The 22,084-nt window shown below is 36.7% G+C and overlaps 1 protein-coding gene and 1 long non-coding RNA gene across 10 annotated transcripts in view; both read right to left on the minus strand.

Moving 5' to 3' along the window:
• Positions 1-22,084, minus strand: part of pigr (polymeric immunoglobulin receptor) — a 47,227-nt gene that overhangs the window by 24,700 nt on the left and 443 nt on the right. The window contains exons 2-8 of one of the 4 annotated variants that reach the window (XM_051860836.1): positions 18,643-18,987; positions 17,329-17,410; positions 16,802-17,028; positions 15,334-15,412; positions 14,849-14,943; positions 14,566-14,615; positions 11,901-12,748 (exon numbers count right to left, since the gene is read on the minus strand). In XM_051860836.1, the coding sequence (XP_051716796.1) occupies positions 12,665-12,748; positions 14,566-14,615; positions 14,849-14,943; positions 15,334-15,412; positions 16,802-17,028; positions 17,329-17,410; positions 18,643-18,987 (962 nt within the window). In that variant the 3' untranslated portion in view covers positions 11,901-12,664. Of the gene's footprint in view, positions 1-11,900; positions 12,749-14,565; positions 14,616-14,848; positions 14,944-15,333; positions 15,413-16,801; positions 17,029-17,328; positions 17,411-18,642; positions 18,988-22,084 lie in introns of those variants that run through there. The other 3 variants (XM_051860845.1, XM_051860851.1, XM_051860856.1) reach the window with 3 other exon arrangements.
• LOC127494836 (uncharacterized) lies at positions 1,043-7,409 on the minus strand. Of its 6 annotated transcripts, none has more exons than XR_007924991.1 (7): positions 7,168-7,409; positions 7,021-7,080; positions 6,915-6,945; positions 4,048-6,742; positions 3,261-3,313; positions 3,092-3,175; positions 1,043-3,005 (listed from the first exon to the last, which is right to left on the minus strand). It is a non-coding gene; the product is annotated as an uncharacterized LOC127494836 (long non-coding RNA). The 6 variants fall into 6 exon arrangements; XR_007924993.1 differs by having other exon boundaries at positions 4,048-6,745; XR_007924989.1 differs by having other exon boundaries at positions 6,915-6,948.

Genomic DNA, 22,084 nt, shown 5'->3' on the forward strand with positions numbered 1-22,084 from the left:
AGTATTCAGACCCTTTGCTGTGACACTCATATATTGAACTCAGGTGCTGTCCATTTCTTCTGATCATCCTTGAGATGGTTCTACACCTTCATTTGAGTCCAGCTGTGTTTGATTATACTGATTGGACTTGATTAGGAAAGCCACACACCTGTCTATATAAGACCTTACAGCTCACAGTGCATGTCAGAGCAAATGAGAATCATGAGGTCAAAGGAACTGCCTGAAGAGCTCAGAGACAGAATTGTGGCAAGGCACAGATCTGGCCAAGGTTACAAAAAAAATTCTGCTGCACTTAAGATTCCTAAGAGCACAGTGGCCTCCATAATCCTTAAATGGAACATGTTTGGGACGACCAGAACCCTTCCTAGAGCTGGCCGTTCGGCCAAACTGAGCTATCGGGGGAGAAGAACCTTGGTGAGAGAGGTAAAGAAGAACCCGAAGATCACTGTGGCTGAGCTCCAGAGATGCAGTCGGGAGATGGAAGAAAGTTGTAGAAAGTCAACCATCACTGCAGCCCTCCACCAGTCGGGGCTTTATGGCAGAGTGGCCCGACGGAAGCCTCTCCTCAGTGCAAGACACATGAAAGCCTGCATGGAGGACTCCAAGATGGTGAGAAATAAGATTCTCTGGTCTGATGAGACCAAGATAGAACTTTTTGGCCTTAATTCTAAGCGGTATGTGTGGAGAAAACCATGTACTGCTCATCACCTGTCCAATACAGTCCCAACAGTGAAGCATGGTGGTGGCAGCATCATGCTGTGGGGGTGTTTTTCAGCTGCAGGGACAGGACGACTGGTTGCAATCGAGGGAAAGATGAATGCGGCCAAGTACAGGGATATCCTGGACGAAAACCTTCTCCAGAGTGCTCAGGACCTCAGACTGGGCCGAAGGTTTACCTTCCAACAAGACAGTGACCCTAAGCACACAGCTAAAATAATGAAGGAATGGCTTCACAACAACTCCGTGACTGTTCTTGAATGGTCCAGCCAGAGCCCTGACTTAAACCCAATTGAGCATCTCTGGAGAGACGTTTACCATCCAACCTGACAGAACTGGAGAGGATCTGCAAGGAGGAATGGCAGAGGATCCCCAAATCCAGGTGTGAAAAACTTGTTGCATCTTTCCCAAAAAGACTCATGGCTGTATTAGATCAAAAGGGTGCTTCTACTAAATACTGAGCAAAGGGTCTGAATACTTAGGACCATGTGATATTTCAGTTTTTCTTTTTTAATAAATCTGCAAAAATGTCAACAATTCTGTGTTTTTCTATCAATATGGGGTGCTGTGTGTACATTAAAGAGGGAAAAAAAAAATGAACTTCAATGATTTTAGCAAATGGCTGCAATATAACAAAGAGTGAAAAATTTAAGGGGGTCTGAATACTTTTCGTACCCACTGTAGATCGGATAGCTTACCGATCACAAATGCGTTCACACTTGTCTTTTCAATGTGTATGTGGGCAACATCTGGATACAGGTCACATTAATGCCAAGTGTAACAAGCCCTATATATTACATATGGATACCGCTGTGGAGCGAAGGCTGGAAACATATTCACCGACCTGAATTTTTTTTTTTGTTTTTTTTTTTTTGTTGTTTTTTTTTGTTTTTAATGCATTTTAAAATATACAAAAAAAGTCTGAAAATAAATTGATAATGTACACTTAAATATTTACATACCATGTATCAAACAATATCAAATAACGTAAAAGTAAATATTATTTACCAACATTTTTGACATTACAACTTTGCAATATATTATGAATGCTTTATGCTTTTAATGATCAGCAATTTACACACACATCTGATTCCTTACTAATGCTAATTGTAGGGTAATTTTACAGTTAAAGACCCAAAAGACCAGATATGATGAACAAAGACCCAGAGTCAGAGTTAAAAAGAAAAAGACAATTTTACTGAAGAATAGTTTGCAGTTTCATCAGCAGAAGCCAGCTTCAATTCTCACAAGGAGTTCGTAGGCCGCTGTGCGTACATTCACATTTCCACAACAATTATACTCTAACAGAGTCTACTAACTACGTCATTACTTAAGCTAAAATTATTCTGATTGGCTAATAAAAAAATAGACAAAATTAGTAATCATCCACACATGGACAGATAGTCAGAAGCATATCTCCATCCATCAAGATGCTGATGCCTGAACCCTGGATTTAGGCACAGGATGTCCTTCTAGATCATGACAAGGCATCTGCAGAGAAGAGTGCCAGTTGTCCACCCGCACCCATAAAGGACCTGTACAGAACACTTAGAGCACATACAAAGATACACATGATTCACATCTTCTTCAAGGTTGAAGTTGGCCCAGGCTTAAACTATAAACAGGAAAGATTCCAAAACATACTGATAATTTGTACTTTCCTCTCAGTGAGAGGTACAGACAATATTCATCATTATTCTCTAGTGGTTGAAGATTAAAAGGAAAATAAATGCTTTAACATACAATACGTTGAAGAAGTCATTCAAATAATTTAATATTTAGAAGGATAAATGTTGATTAATAACTTGATTTATAAATCACTCAAAATATATATATTGAAGCGGCAGTGAATTCCAGAATCCACCCTTCATAATACTCTGAAATTAACTGAATCTTCTTTTCAGACTAAATCACTTGTTTTGTACATGGAAGCACTGTACTTACACTTTGTTACTACTAGGGACAGTAAATTATAAGGTATGATCATTAAATTCATATGTTTTATTATCAATTAGTATTTTTTTTCTGGATTGAGATTGTGCTTGCTTTGCATTTGTAATGATACATGGAATAAAAAAATGTTAGCTTGTTTCAAGTTCAGCGCTGTTGTGTTCATATTTTCTCAGGAACATGAACCTGTGATTAAGAGATTAAACAATGAGATGAAATCACATGTTCAGTGTCTGTGTAAAACATCATGTGATTATTACCTTCAACAAACCTGTAACTTCTCACTGTTTGTTCAGAGAGCTGTAGACCACCTCGTCCTCCACAGATACTGGGCTGCTCTGAATATATGAAAGATGATAAAGAAGAATACTGACAATTACATTACAGTACAAATCTCTGTGCATATTCTTGTGAATTCACTTACTGCTTTAGTTTTAGGTCGCACTGTCACAGAGCTGTAAGTCACGTGATTCTCTGCAACCACTGATGATGAACTGACACCGTTTCCCTGTGAATAATTATAAACACATCTGATTGTTCAGAGTCTTGCAGTTATGAGATTTAATTCAAATTGGTTGTTTGCTCAAACTTACTGCGTCACTGACTCCATCTCTGTTCACCTCTGTGATGTGGGTGTTATTTCTGTCTGTTATTGAGAGAACAACTGATCAGACCTTCTGTTAGACAGTTCTTAGACATCAGCATACCGTTTATAATGTGCAAAGCTTCTGGATGCACAGCTGATCAAACTCAAAGGGTGCTTTCACACTAGCACTTTTAGTGCACAACCGGTTTCGATTAGAGTTCAGTTGGTCTGGGGAGTAGGCCTACGGTTCATTTTAACTCCGGTACGGTTCACTGTTGATATGAACGCAATCATACTAAAATCACGAAAGTGAACTGCTATTGATGGCGTATGTTTCAATGAAACTGTTTGTGGGTGTTCTCACTCACTTTCCTGACAAGTGTGACTGATGCACAGAGAGAATGTATGTTTCTGCTCGCCTTCAGCACAAATGGACTCCTGTGCTCTATAAAACATTTGCAGTGCATTCGCAGCAGATAGACGCAAGTGTCGTTATGTGACGCTTTGAAAACAAAATCAAAGGTTCAAAAACCGAAATATAAAAATTAGGTGAGCAATGCTTTGCATTTTGCCGCCTTCTCCTGCATCATCATTACCAAGCAACAGGGGTAAACAGCTGCTGCTTTAATGATACAAACGCACCGCGGTTCATTCCCAATTAATGTAATGTGAACACAAACTGACACGGGGAAGCAATCAAACTCGGGTTCGGACCAGGCAACGAACCAAGTGTGACAGCACCCTAAATGATTGATCAAATATGTTATATATTAAGAAAAGTTATCAATACTGACTGTGCTTATTTCTCAATATTATGGCTGACACAACCACAGCCGCCATCAGCAGCAATAGAACAACCGAAATCCACACTTCCAGATACCTTATAATGCCTGTGATCATGAACAAATCAAGAAATCATGAAATGTATACAGTTCATCCTATAATTCGACCACATTTTATACTCTATTATAGCTATCATAGTATATATATATATTATATATATATATATAAACACACACACACACACACACAATCTCTTTTAATGCACTGGTCTATGTTTGTTTTGTACTATTGATTTACATCATTTGCTTTGAGCTGACGACCTGAACAACCACTTTTAGTTCTAAAGTTAAACACATGCAGACACATGCAGTTCTGCGAAAACTAAAATAGATATAGGCAACAGCATATGCAAAAGATGACGATGGCCTCACTGATGTAGCTACTGTTTTATTATAGTGTAGTCTATTTTTTGCTATACCAAAAAAAGAAAAAGAAAATCCTGTAGCAGATGATTAATCTCAAAAATGGTGCACATTTACGTTAAAACTTACATTACAAACAATAGATTTATTATTTACATTGTGTCAACACTTATAGTAAGAGGATTAATTGCCCGTGCAGAACTCAGCACTGAAAAAAATAAACACTAGCATTTTGAACGGACTGGATTTTGCCTAACTTAAACATCTCTGATTGGCCATTGCGTTCAAGAGATCAACAGACATGTTTATGATCGCCTATATTGCTCAGCACCACAAAAACAGGCTGCAAAGAAACCTTTGATGCTCCAGAGAGCAAACACAAATACGCACTGAAGTGTTTGTCAAATTTGTCTATTGCTATTATTCCGTTTCAACTGAGGGTGCTGTTGCTGTCCGTTGAGCACATTTTAGCATTATGAATGTCTCCATTAGTATGGCAGAGGTTAGCTCCCTTATTACCCCTTTTAGACCTTGGCAGTAGTGTTTTGTTTTTTGCCCTTAGGTTGCTCACCGGGACGGTGATCATTAAATAGCCAAGTCAACAGGGGGCGCTGCTGTGCGTATTCGTAGAAGGTATGCTTTGCCTTTAAATACAGCATTTCCTTTGTTGAATGCGTGTAGTGCCTGAATTGTTTGGTGTTCAGGTGGTTGTTGGTCGCTGGAAGAACGTGTTCTGGTAGTTCTTTTTTAATGGGAGTTATGATTTTGAGTAGATTTTGTTTGGTGCTCGTTTGTGGTGTTTTGATGACCATGTTGATGCAATTTTAATGTGATGACTTTGCAAACAGTTCGGGATAATGCCAGCTGTGTAATCATTTTGTTGTTTTCTCATTTAGTTGATTTTTAGAAGCGTGCTGTAAATGTCCGTGCCGATTAACTTGGGATGGACGAGCAGTAGTTGCTGAATGGTTGGTACGAAATATTGCACGTGAGTTTATGATGTATTAAAATGGAATGAAATGATTAGCAGCACACCTTGTGTGTGTATCAAGACGAATTATACTTTTTTTTAGAGAAGTGTACTTTGAAATGCTCTCACATGGTTATGAGTCAGATGAACAGTGGATACTGAAACATCGTTACAGTGTACTGCACGTGAGTTTACGATTTGTTAACACAGATTGTGTTGTGGGACATGATCAGTGGTACACCTTTTGTACGCATCAACCCTACCTTTAACCCAGGACCAAACACCAGATAAACAGAATCCTGAATTATTTTCCTTCACGTTTCACACTGCTCATAATTTACCTGCGGTTAACAATTAAATGGATATTTGTAAACTGCTGTTTAACACTGTACATTCCTAAACCCTGGGTTAATGTCCTTATTTGCATATTTGCGGTGTCAGTGTCACTGATTGGATGAAATACACATGGTATATGTTTGCATAAATGTTCTGGTAATGCGCATCCTGATATTATAGGTCTATATGCACTGGTTTATTGGAAATGTTTTCTTTGTACTATTGATTTACATCATTTGCTGCACTGCATTTCTAAATTAAATATCTGAATTGCTTTGAGCTGTTCAAACGAGATTGTGATCTTAACAACTAATTGTTGTAGTCATTTCACGGCTGCCACATTGCAGTTCTGTGAAAACTAAAATCAATATAGGCTACAGCATATGCAAATGAGGACAATGGCCTCACTTGATGTAGCTACTGGGTTGTTAGGCCGCCATTTACTATTAATAAAAATAATAATTGTATTAATATATGTAAAAATGTCTAATTAAATATAATATTTCAATAAATAATGAAATAACAAAAATATTAAACTGTTACTGTGTATTCACTATTGAAGCTTGCGTCATAAACACCTAGGATGGCTTGATAATTTTCATTTTTGGGTGAACTATCTCTTTAACATCGCAAACGCTTTTTAACGTGGGTAAAAGAGGTAACCTTGCTTTTAAATTACAAGTATCAAACATTCTTTTACCCGGTGTTAAAAGAGACGTTTAGAATGAGGATGTTCTAAAATCGGCTGAAGTTCATCCTCATCCTCCAACTGGATGGAGAATATTCCATCCTTAATAAAGTTACAGTAGCATAATTCATTTATAGAATAATTTCTGTATGGTTCATTTAAAAGTTCTATTATTTTTGCATGTTTTAATTTAAGCAATGAACATGCTATTTCAGTACTCATTCTGCTGCTCTTGACTGTTCACTGTAGTATCGTTGATAATTGGTGTTGTAGATGAGAGAGCTGCATCTCTGCTAAGAAACAACAGAGAGAAATTAACCAAAATAAAAAGACAAAAAAAGAAGCAAAGACAACACCACAAAAAAAAAGAAAGACAATAAATTGAACTGTTATACAGATAGCTAAGCATCTAATCAAGCCCATGACAGAAAATATAAATCTTAAATTTAATTAGTTACTAACCTGTTTCTCTCAAATGCTTCTGTGGTCATAACTGCTGTCAAAAAGAAATTAAGAAAGATTAAAATAATTTTTAACTGTCATAACCAGCAATAAGAGTCTGTATTACCTGGAATTGGTTTAGTAACAGTAACAGGAACATGTGGATCTTCAAGAGAGACATCAGGAACTGAACACAGAAAAAGATGCACACTTATTTTAGCCTTTTTCCCGAGCAGGAAAACCCATGTAGATTTGATCAGTGAATGAGTTTTACCAGTGACCGTGAGTTGAACAGAAGCCTGTTGATCTCCAACAGAACAGAAGAACCATCCAGAATCACTGAGTCTCAGTCCAGTCATCAGCACAGTGAAGGATCTTCTCCCATCATCACTGATCTGGACTGATGGATTCTGGGATGTGTCAGTCCTCCCCACTGTGTAACAGCTCTGATCTTTATATCTGCACCACTGTTTGAGTTTATTCTGATATCTAGAACTGTAGAAACACTGGACACTGACATCACCACCTTCATGTCCAGATACACTGCTGCTCTCCACAGACACATCAGGAGCTGAACACACAGACACGAGTCATTTGAGATTGTGATTTAATAGGAATCAGGAACAGGATTATTCATTTGAATGTGAAACTCATTTCATACCTGATTGAACTGTGAGATGAAGCTGCTCTGTTTCATCCATTTGAAATATTCCTCCAATCTCCACAGCACACCAGTAAGATCCAGTGTCTTCTTTCTGCAGGTTTCTCATAGTCACAGTAAAGAAACGCTGATCTGGATGATCGATTACTGACACTTTTTCTTTGGTTTCATTAGCATATGCCAGAATGTTGCAGTAATTGTATGCTCCATAGGCATCAAAGCACCAGTATTTCTTGTGTTTTGTGTATTTCCTGTTATAATAACATGGAATAATGACCGATCCTCCAGTCTGAACTGTTAACAATCTGCTGGCTGATCCTGTTGCACATTCAGAACCTGAGTGAAGAAAATATCCACTTCAGTTTCACTTATTTGTCAGTGTTAATGACAGAACAATCATATTTAAGTATCACTAAGTGGTTTTTTTTTTTTTTTTTTTTTTTTCAGTTAGCACAAAACAGGTGCTTAGACTTAAATTCAAAACTAAGTGTAGTAGGGCAGTCTAGGTACCACCCTATTAAACGTGGTTGTCACCTGAATGACTATACACCTATTGGCTGCCGTTCCGGGTGTATTTAAGGCGTAGTTTGTCACCTGGGTGCGCATCTTACAATCATTGTGTGTGGGTGTGTGCGCAGCTCTGCGGGAGGTATGTATCTAGCTGTTTGGCTAACGTTGCTGCGAGTGTTTATGCACTATTTAAGTGTGTATATTTGTCATAGCCAGGTTATGGTCAGGATTGGTGTGACGTTGCTGTTGGGTACAGGCTGTCTTTCACCTCAGGTATGTTAATTCCAATGGATTAATGCTTGTTGTGGTGTGACTCGTGGTAACTTATGTTTCGATCGTATTGCAGTTTGTGTGTGCTCTGATGGAACGCCTGTATATTTGTCGTTCGTTGATTACGGATAAAGCTGTGAGTAACTGAACCCGTGTGTTTAGCGATCTACTTCTGGGTATGTACATTTAGTCCCTTGAGCATTATTGGGTTGGGGGCCTTGACTGATTTTACTAACTTCTGTCAATTTTAGTGGGGCAATTGCTCGTGAGCACTTCGTTACTGTGGACTGCAGGGCAAATGCTCCTTAGACAACGTTAAGACTGCACTGTTTGTTCTGCTGCTATTTTGATGACTGTGACCATTTGTATTTGATTTATTACTTCCTGTTTTTGTTTTGTTGTTCTACGCTCATGCTGGTGGTTTAGGTGAAGGGTGGCTAGTTCGAGCCATCATTTGAAGTGAGATGTGCCGTTAACGGTGCACGTTTAGCTCTACCGGTTATTGCCACCAGCAGTGTATTCGTTTTGTGTATTATTATTATTATTATTATTATTATTATTATTATATATATATATATATATATATATATATATATATATATATATATATATATATATATATATAATAATAATAATAATTTTTTTTTTTTTTTTTCCCTCGTTTCCCTTGATCTGCGCTCTTTCGGCGTGGAAAAATATCTAATATCTTGTACCTGGGGAAAATTAAGTTGTGGTGTTGTTTTTTGTTTAATGTTTTGAGTATTACTGAAAGCCCCTTCAGCTTTGTTTGTTTTTTGTTAAATTGTTTTTTGTTTATGTATTTCATGTGATTTAACTTGAAACCCGATTATTTGCTGTTTTCATTTGTATTGTTTGCCCCATATTTTTTTTCTTTTCTTTAACCCCTTGTTGCTCTATGGCATGTCTATGTTAATGAGCCTTTGGTATGAACCTAGTGCGCATCTATACCTCCCTGTCTGACCCGTGTGGCCAGTAAATTGTTTATTGTCTTCCTTTATGGTTTAAACTTATTCTAATGTAAATCGTTGAATTGAATGTGTCGGATTAATTGCGTTTTTTACTTTTTTTTTTTTTTTTTTTTTTTTTTTTTTCAGGAGCTGAAGGCCCCCAGTGAGGGGAAGCTAGCTGTCTTGGCCCTGTGGTGGTTGTGTTTCTCTCACAGAGTGTTGTTTGCCATTGATCATTGCATCTCCCTCACTTTGTGTGGGTGTGTGTGGTGTGAGGTGTGTGTGAGGTGTGTGAGGTGTGTGTGTGTGTGTGTGAGGTGTGTGTGTGTGTGAGGTGTGTGTGTGTGTGTGTGAGGTGTGTGTGTGTGAGGTGTGTGTGTGTGTGTGTGTGTGTGAGGTGTGTGTGTGTGAGGTGTGTGTGTGTGAGGTGTGTGTGTGTGAGGTGTGTGTGTGTGTGTGAGGTGAGGTGTGTGTGAGGTGTGTGTGTGTGTGAGGTGTGTGTGTGTGTGTGAGGTGTGTGTGTGTGTGAGGTGTGTGTGTGTGTGTGTGTGTGTGTGTGAGGTGTGTGTGTGTGTGTGTGTGTGAGGTGTGTGTGTGTGTGAGGTGAGGTGTGTGTGTGTGTGTGAGGTGTGTGTGTGTGTGTGAGGTGTGTGAGGTGTGTGTGTGTGTGTGTGGTGTGTGTGTGTGAGGTGTGTGTGTGTGTGAGGTGTGTGTGTGTGTGAGGTGTGTGTGTGTGTGAGGTGTGTGTGTGTGTGTGTGAGGTGTGTGTGTGTGTGAGGTGTGTGTGTGTGAGGTGTGTGTGTGGGGTGTGTGTGGGGTGTGTGTGTGTGTGAGGGGTGTGTGTGTGTGAGGTGTGTGTGAGGTGTGTGTGTGTGTGTGTGAGGGGTGTGTGTGTGTGTGTGTGTGTGTGAGGGGTGTGTGTGTGTGAGGTGGGTGTGTGTGTGTGAGGTGTGTGTGTGTGTGTGTGAGGGGTGTGTGTGTGTGTGTGTGTGTGTGTGAGGTGTGTGTGTGAGGTAGGTGTGTGTGTGAGGGGTGTGTGTGGGTGTGAGGTGGGTGTGTGGGTGTGTGGGTGTGTGTGTGGGTGTGTGTGTGGGTGTGGTGTGTGTGTGTGTGTGAGGTGTGTGTGTGTGTGAGGTGTGTGTGTGTGTGTGAGGTGTGTGTGTGTGTGTGTGAGGTGTGTGTGTGTGTGAGGTGTGAGGTGTGTGTGAGGTGTGAGGTGTGTGTGTGAGGTGTGAGGTGTGTGTGTGTGTGTGAGGTGTGAGGTGTGTGTGTGTGTGTGAGGTGTGAGGTGTGTGTGTGTGTGTGTGAGGTGTGAGGTGTGTGTGTGTGTGTGAGGTGTGAGGTGTGAGGTGTGTGTGTGAGGTGTGTGTGTGTGTGTGTGTGTGTATTTGTGCGGAGCATATTTGGGTGAGAGGTGTGTTTTAGGATACTCGCTGTGCAGCTAGCTGCCCTACTGGTAAGCCTCAGCCTGAAAGTGCCTTGTTTTCTTTATTTCTTTTTGTCTGGTCAAGTTTTTTTTTTTACATTAACTAATTATTATTGTTGTGAAATAAAAGCATTTTTGTATTTATATCCACGTCTCTTGTGTTCAGTGGTAACTAACCTGTGTTCTATTTTGGGTATAAATTTCCCTGTTCACAGAAACGGGGTGGCGTAGTCTGCTCTATTTTGTTCTAGTTGTACACTAGTGTCAATTCTTGCCCTTTACTGCCCCGCCACATAAGTTAAAATCAACATGAATGTATAAGGTAAAATGCAGTATTTATGTCTAACTGGTCACAATTTCTTTCAAGGCACTTTTTACCGTGACTAGTTTCATCTTAAATAGTCCAGTGGCATGACAAATTAATTTCTCTTAATAAAAGTCTTTAATTATAAAAACTATTACAAAATGCTGTTTAGTGTATAGTAGTCAACATTTGAAGTGGATCAAAAACTTATCAAAGTTGTCCTAAAAAGAAGGTTTTAGGACAACTTTAATGACCTTTTTTTTTTTTTTTTTTTTTGATCCACTTCAAATGTTGACTACTGTAGTTTTAGATGGAGTACAGCGCATCATACAGCCGAACATGCCAACTAACCGTATGAATAAACTGAACACTTGCCTGTTATGAACCAAAGAAAAAACACAATGAACTTCTTCAAACTGACATTCCTTCTGGAAAAATGTTGCAGTGTTTCTTCTCTCTGCATCTTTATCGTGTACGTCTTCGTTTTCCTTTTGTTAATACAGAATCCGCTTATCACTTGAGAAGGTTTGCCTATGATCTGATGCTCTAACTGTATTAGACTCACTTCCTGTATCCGTGCACTTTAGTTGCTTGCGTCATAACTTGATTTACAATAAAATGTAGCAATACTTGATTGCAAATGTTACACAAATCACAAATGCATCACTTGGGTGAGAAGTCTAAAATTATTCTGAATAAGAATTTACTTTGTGCAATATGGTCAACATTTACTTCTGGTATTATTATATACAAGGTTTCCTCATTTTACAATTATAGAACGACTGCAGTGAGTCACTGTGGAAACTGGTTATTTTTGGTCTGTTGTGTCAACACATTTAAGCAAAAGAATCAGCAGGTGACAAACAACCTCAAATAAAGATTTTAATACACCTTGAAACAAAATGTGAATGAAGCACTTTTTCTGTACAGAAGTTAACAATGGACAAAAGCAATTCATCATTTATATGCTGATAAAGAACATGACGAGACAAAAATAACAAGTGTAAGAATAAGTACTTCCGTTCTTCTAAAAACATTCACAAGTGATCCAAACATTTTCTTCACTGTGTTTAATAAATGCTGTTTATTGGTAAGAACACATCCACACTACACGACTCACTCATAACAAGGCTTGTACAAATGCTGCGTCCACGCCATGTCGTAATTATAATTACTAGATAACAATCCGTGACGTTCTACTCAAAGCTGTTCTCGGACTCAGAATTATGCTTTTCCATGGCAACACTATCAACACTAAAATGAATCTGCAGCAGTCTGGTGGTACAGCGAGTTCTGAGTTTACAAGTTGTAATTATGAATTCTATGCTTATTACAAGTCGGAATCTCGTAATTTCCATAATTCCGACATGACGTGAATCCACCTTTACTTACAGACAGATAAACGTGAAATGCATAACATGAAAAATGCTTTGAAATGAAAGATTATATTCCATTTAACTGTTAAATGTGCAACAAATGTCAAATATTACCCCAGTCTGCAGTTTCTCCATTCTGCAGGCCTTTTATTGACTTGTTAAAAAGACTTAAAGAGTCATAGTGTCCATCAGTTGACTTTAAATTCTCCATCAGAATGTCCATGAGTTTGGTGTTTCCCATCACGAGGCTCCTCTGTTAGAGCATTTGGAGCTGCTGAGCTGGAGTGTTCAGGAAAATCACTGAGGTGTTCTTATAGTCTCCTTCTCTCCATGGACACATCTACAATACAGCATCCAGAATAACTTGTCATCAACATTTTCATCATTAAACCTACACTGATCACCACAAGAGCTTTATAACCTTTATAACCAGTGAGCAGTCGAGTGTTCTGATTGGTGCAGGAGGAGACTAAAGCAATCAATAAGAGAGCGATCAGGGCTGTGGTAGTTTTGTGTGAAAGATAAGAATTCACGCTAGCTTCCAAGACACCATAATTTACCATTAAAGGGATAGTTCACCCAAAAATGAAAAATATCCCATGATTTACTCACCCTCAAGCCATCCTAGGTGAATATGAATATCTTCTTTCAGACGAACACAATCAGAGATATAATTAAAAATATCCTTAGTCCTCCAAGGGGTATAATGATAGTGAATGGCAGCCTGAATTTTGAAGAAAATGCATCCATCCATAAAAAATGAATCCAATACGACTCCAGGGGGTTAATAAAGGCCTTCTGAAGTGAATCGATGCCTTTGTGTAAGACAAATATCCTTATTTAAAACTTTATAAAGTAAAATAAGCTTCCATGACATTCTACACTACGCGTCATTGTGCGGATATTTTTAAATATATCTCCGATTGCGTTCATCTGAAAAAAGATAGTCATTACATACCTAGGATGGCTTGGGGGGAGTAAATCATTGGATAATTTTCATTTTTGGGTGAACTATCCCTTTAAGTCATGTTTAATGGTTTAGAACAAATTGAAACATGCTTTATTCATAAACAAGCAAATATTAAATAACTACAATGCTTATTTCATGCTAAAAAAAATGGAGGGAAAAACATGCTTCATTAGATGCCATTTTTATTCTCCACAAATCGCATAACTGCCAACATTTTTTTATTATTATTTGGAATAACGTATGGTAGCTTGTTTCCAGCATGGAATAAAAAGTAAAAGAGGTAAATTGTGACTTTTTTATCAGAAAAAATAATGGTGATTTATAAACTCGCAATTGCAAGAAAAATGTCAGAATTGTGAGTTTATTCCTTGAAATTGACACTTTTCTCTCAAAATTGTGAGAAATAAACTCAGAATTGTGAAAAAAAGTTATTTATAAAAAGCAATTACCTTTTTTTAATTGCTAGTTTATATCTCACAATTCTGAGAAAAAAAAAAGAGTTGCATGATAAAAAGTCACAGCGTTTTTTATTTTTTATTCCGTTGTGGAAACAAGCTTCCATAATAACGTACAACAATGAATCATCCACAAAAAGATGAGAAACATTAAGAAAGTAAATAGGTTAATATGACTGTTAAGCCCAAAGTATACTTTACTTTTTACGCGTATGCGAGGGTCAGCGTACAGTGCGCGTGATGCGAATTTCATCATCAGAACAGTACGCGCTTACTCTATGCACACTGCCGGATTTTTGTTACCACACATACTTTGCATGTGCAGGTCACACATGCGTATTTAATTTTTTTTGCAGTAATTAGTTTATCCTCATGGTGGCAACCGTGCCCTGGGGAGGTCGATTCACAAGGTAGTTGAAAAAACAGAACAGACCGGAACGCATGCAAGTTACAATGACAATAGAGGCTTACATAGACGAGAGATTGTGCGAAGAGGTTAGAAAGTACCCTCATGTATACAACTCTAGCATGAAAGAATACAAAGATATGGGTTGTAACTCGTGGCGAGAGATTGTTCAAAACTGCGCATGCATCAAACACCTGTGTATGTGTACGAGTCAAATGAAGTATACTTTGCAAGGCTGTGTGTTCGACTGTGTGCATACACTAGCAAACGCGTAAAAAAACGAAGTATACTTTGGGCTTAAGATAACAGAGACAAATTGCACTGACTGTGAGATTATCGTTCATTTCATTTGTCCTTTGATGTTTCTGCTTTTTCTCTGCAAAATGAGACAAAAAGTAATTGTGAAGCATTATGCACAGAAAAAAAAGAACACAATCTTTTTCTCAAGCTAAATGATGTTAAATTAAGGAAAACTGCAGTCTACAAACCCAGAGACATTCAAGCTTATATCAGAATGGAATAAAGTTCCAGACTAGTTTGTAACAATAACTTGTCCATTAATGCAATGACTTTTTAAGCCACCAAAAACACACACAAATAAAAACTTACTACACTGTTTCCGCAACTTCCAAACTGCCAGAAACGCAGTCATGACCAGCAGTACGACCCCACACACCACGAGAGGAGACTCCCAAACAGGTCGACTGTAAAAATCAAATACCAATATAAGTCTTAGTTAAATATTAACTCATGGTAAAAGAATATTTGTTCATACACTCTTAAAAATAATGTTTCCATTTTTTTTTTTGCAGCAATGCCATAGAAGAACAATTTTTGTGCCACTGAAGAACTTTTCAGTGATCAGTTCTTAAAGAAAACATTATTTTCTTAGTGTGAAGAACATTTTAAAAATCTAACGAACCTTTTTCCACTGTAAAGAAACTTTTGAGCATTCGAAAGTTTCCATGGATTTTAACGGTTCTTCATGGAACCATCAAATAGAGAAGCGTTATTTTTAAGAGTTTATGTGACATGGATCTCAGTTCTCATTGCTGAAATGAGAAATCAGCCATGAGGAAATATGTAGAGGTCACCTGTGAGGGTCATTTGAGCTCATTACAGATGAAGTCATGATTGTTGTCTTCAGATTCTGGACAGAAGACGCTGTGACCACTGGCACAAGGACAAGATCAAATGTGACAAAATTGAGCAGAGTTTAACTTCAGATCAGTGATGAATGGAAGATTGTTTCCACCACAATGGCGAGTTTATATCTTGCAATTCTGAGTTTATATCTAAAGTCAGAATTGTGAAATATTAACTTGAAATTGCAATAAAGTCAGAATTGTGAGGGGAAAAAAATCAGAATTGCAAGATAGCCAGAATTCTGTTTATTTCTACTTGCAATTACAAGTTTATATCTCACCATTTTTTATTATGTCTCTCAATTGTGAATTTATGTCTCAAAATTCTGACATAATTTTTTGCAATTCTGAATTTATATTAACTTCATATTGCGATAAATATCAGAATTGCAATAAAGTCAGAACCGCGAGAAAAGTCAATTGCGAGAAAAAGCTCATTAGAATAAAAAAATTCAGAATTTATATTTAAACAAATTGCGATAAATAATGCTGAATTGCGATGAAGTTGAAATTGAAAGAAAAACTCATTCGAATACAAAAATTCTAAATATATATCTAAACTTGAAATTAAGAGAAAAAAGTCAGAATCGCGAGTTATAAACTCAGAATTGCGAGAAGTCAGAATTGCAAGATAAAAAGCTCTTCAGAATTAAAAAATTATTTAAAAAGACAGAATTGCAAGATGTAAACTTGTATATCTCCTAATTTCAACTTTATTTCTCGCAGTTGCGAGTTTATATCTTGTGATTCTGAATTTATATCTAAACTTGAAATTGCGATAATGTTAGAATTGAGATAAATTAAGTCAGAATTGCGGGGAAAAAAGTCAGAATTATGAGATATAAAATTGGAATTGCAATAAAGTCAGAATTGCAAGAAAAAAGTCAGAATTATGAGATATAAACTCACAATTGCGAGAAATGTCAGAATTGTGAGTTATAAACTCAGAATTGCGAGAAGTAAAGTCAGAATTGTGACATAAAAAGCTCATTAAAAGTAAAGTTATTTAAAAAGTCAGAAGTGCAAGATATAAACAACTGCAAGTTTATATCTCATAATTTTGATTCTCACAATTTTGAGTTTATATCTTGCAATTCTGAATTTATATCTAAACTCGCAATTGTGAGAAAGTCAAAATTGCGAGATATAAACTCGGAATTGCAATAAAATCAGAATCCAAGATATAAGTGTGGAATTTTGAGAAATAAAGTCACAATTACCTTTTTTTTATTCCATGGTGGAAACAAGCTTCCATAGTGATGCAATGTGGCAGAAACCATACAGCACTTAAAACATTTAACTATATTCCAACACCCTGACATTGTGGCAGCAAGTTTTGCATGTGTAACCATCATTCACATCACTACAGAAAATATAAGAATGTTGTGATGCTAGCTATAAGCTCTGTGTAACATACCTGTTGTGGCTTGTGGTGTGACTGACACATGAACCGCCACATGCTGCTGACCGGCTCCACACCAGTACCAGCCCGAGTCTCTCATCTCCAGCTGCATGAGTGTCACAGTGAACAAGCTGTTCTTGTCATCATGGATGAGCACGTTTCTACTGTTGAACATTCCTTCAGAATCCGTCGACACGCAGGAGTTCCAGTTCCCACTGCGACACCACCGCTTCTCACTGGACCTGCAGGGAAAACAGTAATACACGGATTTAAAAAATGTAATCAGAAAAATGTTTGGCATAGGCAAATTCATAGGCAAAATTTTAATTACATATGTACATATTATTGTTTTTTTTGATTTACAGCAATGAGAATTTAGTTGAACGTGTGCCTAATTGTCATGAAAATAATCACATAATTTTCATTCATTTTTATTTTTGGGGCGAAATATGAAATGGACATGTTCATCACAGGTTATGTGATATTCATTCATGTATCTTGCATATCTTAGATTTGTCTGTTGATGATGTGTAATAGGTTACCTGAGGTTCATACTGTAGCGACACTGAACAGTGACGCTGCTTCCTTCATCTGCACTCACCATACTGCTCACCACTGACATTCCTGCAGCAAAACAACCATGAGTAACACTGACTCCTACACCTCTATGACACCTTCACAAATGCTTCAGTGGTTTATAGATTTCATTTAGGGATGCACAACATATCAATATGATAAGAAAACATTTTAAATCAATATTGCAAGCAGAAAAAGTCACATTTCAAAAGAGGAAAAAATATAAATAAATTCGCCCACAAAATCATCAAATTTTAACTAATTTTAAATCAGCATAAATTAAAAGGATGTACAAAAAAAATATATACTAAAATGACAAGTAAAATGTGTTTACATTAATATATAAATTCTAAATATTTTAAATATATCATTTTATTTTTTCACATTGTAGTAATTTAATATTTATATAATATATAATATATAATACTATAACACATAATACAAAAAGGAAATGTAAGACCTGAACATTTTCAAGTTTTGTTGAATTCACATAGCCATAGCATTAAAATAATTATCAGCTATTGTATAGGCAAAGTTTTATATCACACCTCAAATAGCAATGAGGACAATTTTAATCTTTTTTTTTATTATTATTATTGTTTATTTTGCTAATTAGTTTGATAATAAAAAATAGCCTACTTTTTTGATTATACACGAATGCGTAGTGTGCAGGGGCCTCATTTATAAAAAATTTAGTATGTAATAGTGAAAAAAAAATAGTGTACGTACGCACAAAAGCTAGATTCTGCGCACACACAAAAGTTTTCAGGTTTATAAAATCATGTGTCATGTGTGTGACTTGACATGGAATGCGACCTGCAGTGTATGTAGATAGAAATGGCTCACTCTAAAGTAATAAATACATAACAGTTTATTATGTAAGGTCTTTATACACCACTGAAAACATAGTTATGTGTATTATATTGCATGTCTGTCAATAGAACCTTCCAAATTTTACACATTGCACCTTTAAAGTGGTTTTCCGTCATCTGCCGTCAGTCCCTCAGCTCACCATCAGTGTCGCCAAACTCCAAAATGTTCATACGCATGGGTCAAAGTTTGCGTACAGGTGTGCAAATTTTCCTGTCAAGTTTGCTTTTATAAATCACAACTTATGCATAGGAAGTGGTGTACGCTTCTTCCAGGCCCTTTTTTAGTGCGTATGCAACAATTATAAATGAGGCCCCAGGTCTGCAGGATTTAGCCTAGCCTATATTTTCTAATTTGTAAATGTGTTGTATTTAAAATAAAATGAGTTTTTCTCACTTTTCTTAACTCACCTTGAATGACACTGATATAAAGGGAGGCAGTGCTGTCAGCAACCCATATCCCTCCGAGCTCCACCCCACACCAGTACCACCCCGAATCCCCCACCGTCAGGTTCTGCATGCTCACGGTAAACACATGCTGAGTGGGGTCATCAGCGATCGTCACCCTTCCCTTGCTTTGAGGGGTTGATTCGGGGTCATCAGTGCGCGCCAGGCTGGAGCAGAAGTCTATCATCCTGCCTTGGCACCAATACTTCACGTGGCTGATGTACTGCGGGTTGTAGTGACATGGGACAGTGACGGACTGACCCTCCAGCACAGCCAGATCTCCTACAGTGGTCACTGTGCAGTGGGAACCTAAAAACAGACAGAAGATAACAGGGAGATAATGAAAAGTTCCCAGATATAATGGTACCACTTTAAGGTCTCATTTGTTAACATTAGTTAATGCAATAACTAACATGAACTAACAATGAGCAATACATTTTTACATCAATTATTAACCTTTGTTAATGTTAGTTATATTTTTTTTTAAACATTAGTTTACATTCAGAGTTAATTAAAGCAGTTAATTAACTAGCGGTTAATAAACAAAACTGCATGCCTTTTGCGGAAGAACGTTGTTTTGGTTGTGCTTCGGCTCTGCATGACTGTGCAGATCAATATGACCCTTCACAATAGATAATGCTTTACATATACTACATATGCAATTTCCTTTTAATAAAATACCTTACTTGCCTGTTCGCATTTACATTTCAAATCTGTCAGTTTTAGCCATCTCCAAAAAGCCAAGCCAATGTGATTCTTGTTTTATTATGAACTCTGTCACATTCTCTCTTTGCCAGCAGACTCTTTTCTGTTTGCCGTTTGTTTAAAGCGGGTAAATCTCCGATGTTGGAGATTTTGTGTAACCATAAGTACCCTGGTTAAACTATGGTTAATGAAAACAAAACCATGGTTAATTAATTTGTGGTTACCATGGTTTAACTATAATAATCATGTTTTTGGTTTTATTTGTAGTAAAAACCATGGTTAATTTTCATATGAGATGTCAACCTTTCTTGCTTGTTGTGACAACAAACCTATGACGCTCCCACACCATATACGCATCAAAGTAGACAGAGCAACTTTTCTCTATTTATGACTTGATATTTGGCATTATTGACTTGAATGCAAAGACACTATTGGATGAAAGCTGAACTGAGCTGGACGATGACATCACTGTTTTCTTTGCTTTATAGATAAATTGAACCAAACTGATTTAATACTGATTTAACTGCACTCAAAAAAAAAAAAAAAAAAAAAAAACTTTCACTGTTGTTAGTTTCACTCAAACCATCCTTGTTCACATTACTTATGTAACTACATGAACTTAATTTAACTGAGTTGTTCCTACTAAAAATATTGTCAGCTTTACTTAAGTGTTCAGTCAACATTGCTGAGCAAAACACAAATTAATGTTGACAACTAAATGAGCAGTGGATTTGTACTTCCCAGCATGCTTTGCAAGGGACTGCATTATAGGGATTAAAAGGATTAGTTCACTTTCAAATGAAAATTACCCTAAGCTTTACTCACCCTCAAGCCATCCTAGGTGTATATGACTTTCTTGTTTCTGACAAAGACAATCGGAGAAATATTAATAAATATCCTGATGCATCCAAGCTTTATAATGGCAGTAATGTGCTACCAAACGACTATGAGCTGAAGAAAGTGTCTCCATCCACATCCATCATGAACATACTCCACACGGCTCCAGGTGTTAATAAAGGCCTTCTGAAGCGAAGCGATGTGTTTGTGTAAAAAAAAGAAAGAAAAAAAAATCTGCCTTCCATATTCAAATTATGAAAAAAATTGAACTGGCATCGCGTCAGTTCCGTAAGTTGAATAGGGAAGGCGTAGGACGTACACCATAAGCTTTTTGAAGAATACGGAAGGCGCTCTGGTGGAAGCTCGATATTTTACTTCATAACTTGTTAAATATGGATTTTTTCTTTTTTTTTTTACACAAATGCATCACTTCGCTTCAGAAGGCCTTTATTAACACCTGGAGCCATGTGGAGTATGTTCATGATGGATGTGGATGGAGACACTTTCTTCAGCTCATAGTCGTTTGGTATCGCATTACTGCCATTATAAAGTTTGGATGCATCAGGATATTTATTAATATTTCTCTGATATTATGTAACAGTGACAAATTCAAATGATTTGTATTTACTCAGAGAAATTTTGTCAGCTTTACTTGAATTTCTTTTGTTCATACAACTAAATTGTTATTTGTGCAAATTACTTAATATAGTGGCATGGAACCACTTGACACTGCTTTTTTAAGTAAATCCATCAATTCATTTTTAACTGAATGACTGTTTACTGTTGTCTTTTTAGAGCTGCTTTACAGCAGAATTTAATTCTGTTTGCATCATTGAATCATTATATTCCTGTTTATCACTGTAAAGCTGCTTTGAAACAATCTGTATTGTATAAAGCGCTATATAAACAAATGACGAGACACACACAGGCGAGTGACAGATGTATGCAATTTCCAGCGAAAGCCATCCGGAGAGGTCTAAAATATAAACACTTACATAGGCTTACCATAGTGAATCAGGGTACGACAAAAATACATTTTGGAAGAAGAATCAATGATTCTTGACTCATTACTTACATTTTGTTCATTTTGGGAAAAAAAAAAAAAAAAAAGTTACACTGTACCTTTAAATAACGTTAACAGATACACTTTTGATCTTAAAATTGTTTTAGTAAATGCTGAGATTAACTCAGATTAATTAATGCTGTAGATGGATTGTTTGTTATGCTAATTAATGTAGTTAACTAATCTTAACAAATGAAACCTTATTGTAAAGTGTTACCAATAGAACAAATAACAATATTTTTATATATAACCAGGAATAAAGTGCAATCAGTTGCAGCATTCAAATATTTTCTTAAATACAAATATATCATAAATTGAAGCGTAAGAATTTTGTTTCTTGACCTCAAAAGACTGTCTCTCCATTGATAAGCTTACACTACTTTCTCTATGAATGCAGTGAATCATATTAGAATGACTTTTGTTTATTTAGTAATTTATATAATTAATTGCATTAGTGGATTACACACTGATGCCTGGAAAAATCCATTGGTTTACTCAAACATTAATCATAATGTCAGAATCCTTGTTTTTTTTTTTTTTTTTTTTTTTTTTACTCAAAATGACTTCACGAAATGGCCGATTGTTACTGTGGCCAATAGGCCTGTTTTCAGTGTCGTTACTTTCATTTCCTAACTAATGAAATTAAAAAAAAAAACAAGCTGTTGTTCATCAATCTTCCAAAAACTACAATCAAGCATAAAAAGGCAAATAACACAATATTACATTTTCACACATACCTTTATTTTCAACAGACACTTTTGAAAATGAAAACTTAATTAAAAACATTGTGTGTTTGGAAAA

This window comes from Ctenopharyngodon idella, chromosome 2 (assembly GCF_019924925.1).
Source record: "Ctenopharyngodon idella isolate HZGC_01 chromosome 2, HZGC01, whole genome shotgun sequence".
NCBI lineage: Eukaryota > Metazoa > Chordata > Actinopteri > Cypriniformes > Xenocyprididae > Ctenopharyngodon > Ctenopharyngodon idella.